The sequence below is a fragment of the Austrofundulus limnaeus genome, unplaced genomic scaffold (genome assembly GCF_001266775.1).
Source record: "Austrofundulus limnaeus strain Quisiro unplaced genomic scaffold, Austrofundulus_limnaeus-1.0 Scaffold2877, whole genome shotgun sequence".
Classification (NCBI taxonomy): domain Eukaryota; kingdom Metazoa; phylum Chordata; class Actinopteri; order Cyprinodontiformes; family Rivulidae; genus Austrofundulus; species Austrofundulus limnaeus.
Genome location: NW_013955279.1, coordinates 5,541 through 6,946, shown reverse-complemented (window position 1 = coordinate 6,946; position 1,406 = coordinate 5,541). Strand labels below are relative to the sequence as shown.

Genomic DNA, 1,406 nt, shown 5'->3' with positions numbered 1-1,406 from the left:
CTGATTGGTGGGCCTGATGGATAGAGCTTCATCAGAACTAAACAACAAAATAAATCTGAAGCACCTATGTTGAACAGTTTCTGAGTTGTAAGCATGTCCTGACACCCCCACTTTGAAAGGAGCCCCCTCCTCAAATATGGGGTCTATTGTTAAAACCGTTGGCTGGTGCAGTGTAGGTCAGACTCATCTACAGTCCTGACTGACGCTTAACTTGTTCTTGTCTGTCTCACTTCAATCAACTGTCAGGGAGTGAGAGATATAGGTGTGCAGTTACCATGGTGACCCTAATACGCTATTTCTTTTGAGCTTGGTTCCACTTGTTATACACTTCATACGTCAAAATGTGGATGTTTTTCCTTATGTAAGAGTATCATTCAGCAGCTGATGGAACTTTGGGCTTCAGCTTTGTTTCCACTCTTCAGTATTTCTTCAGGAATGTTCCAGTTTTAATAACACATCCCGTAGATTCTCTCAATTATATTCTGACGTTTTGGACCCGGGACACCCGTTCCTCATGTTCTCCGACATAAATAAAGCTAATTGAGGTGTCAGTGGAACCACTACACTCTGCTTGGTGACCAGCAAACGGCCGGATCCAGGCTCCTCTGGACCTGCAAGCAGGTATTTCATACCTGAGTTTAAAAAAAATACAAATAAATAAATTCCTTAATGTTTGCTGTTAAGTACTATGTCTGTTGTTGCTGAAGAACCCATGAAGCAGGAGGTCACCTGGGTTCAGGACGGGGCAGGCAGAGCCTCGGCTGGTCCAGGACAGAGGATACAAACTGGTGGTCCCGTGMTGCAGCGCCGCCTGGCCTGATCGGAGCACCTTACGAACTTTGACCCTCACTTCAGCGTGACTGCCTTTGTCGTGAGCAGACAGCACGCTCGCTTTGATCACTGTCACGGAACACAAAAAAGAGAAGACTGAATTTTGATGCAACATGCTGCGGATTGTGAGTTTTACCAAACGTACAAATGAATTTCTCACCGTAGTCATGTTTGCTTTTACACAGGTCGGACACACCTGTCAGCTTTTTCTCCTTACACCTGCACYTTCCTGTGAGAGAACACTGTGTTACCTTGTCAGTGTGCATTGCCAATGTAATGCACATTATTGTGATTCGTTTCCCATCCAAGTCATCTCAACTTTGCCATGCTTCTCCTCCTGCATACTTTGTCCTAGAGCTGCCATTGTAATTTATATCTGTAAAGCCCMTGTGCCAAATGATGGCTATGCCTTTTGGTGCCTGTAAAGCTTATAGTTTTTGAAATATTAATGTTAAGTAAATTATAATGGCAGTCATTGGAGCCTTGTATTGGTCCAATACTGCCCCCTGCTGCATCTACACAATATGGTACTGCACCATAGTTTCATAATATTTAAACTCAGTACTTCAGTGATT

The 1,406-nt window shown here is 43.8% G+C and overlaps 1 protein-coding gene across 1 annotated transcript; it reads right to left on the bottom strand.

The window, feature by feature from the left end:
- Positions 1-135: 135 nt before the first annotated feature.
- On the bottom strand, positions 136-1,134 carry LOC106511515 (netrin-4). Its single transcript, XM_014000265.1, has 3 exons — positions 992-1,134; positions 730-900; positions 136-632 (listed from the first exon to the last, which is right to left on the bottom strand). Exons 1-3 carry the CDS (start codon positions 1,113-1,115, stop codon positions 472-474), a joined length of 456 nt encoding a protein of 151 aa, XP_013855719.1. The 5' UTR covers positions 1,116-1,134; the 3' UTR covers positions 136-471.
- Positions 1,135-1,406: the final 272 nt, after the last annotated feature.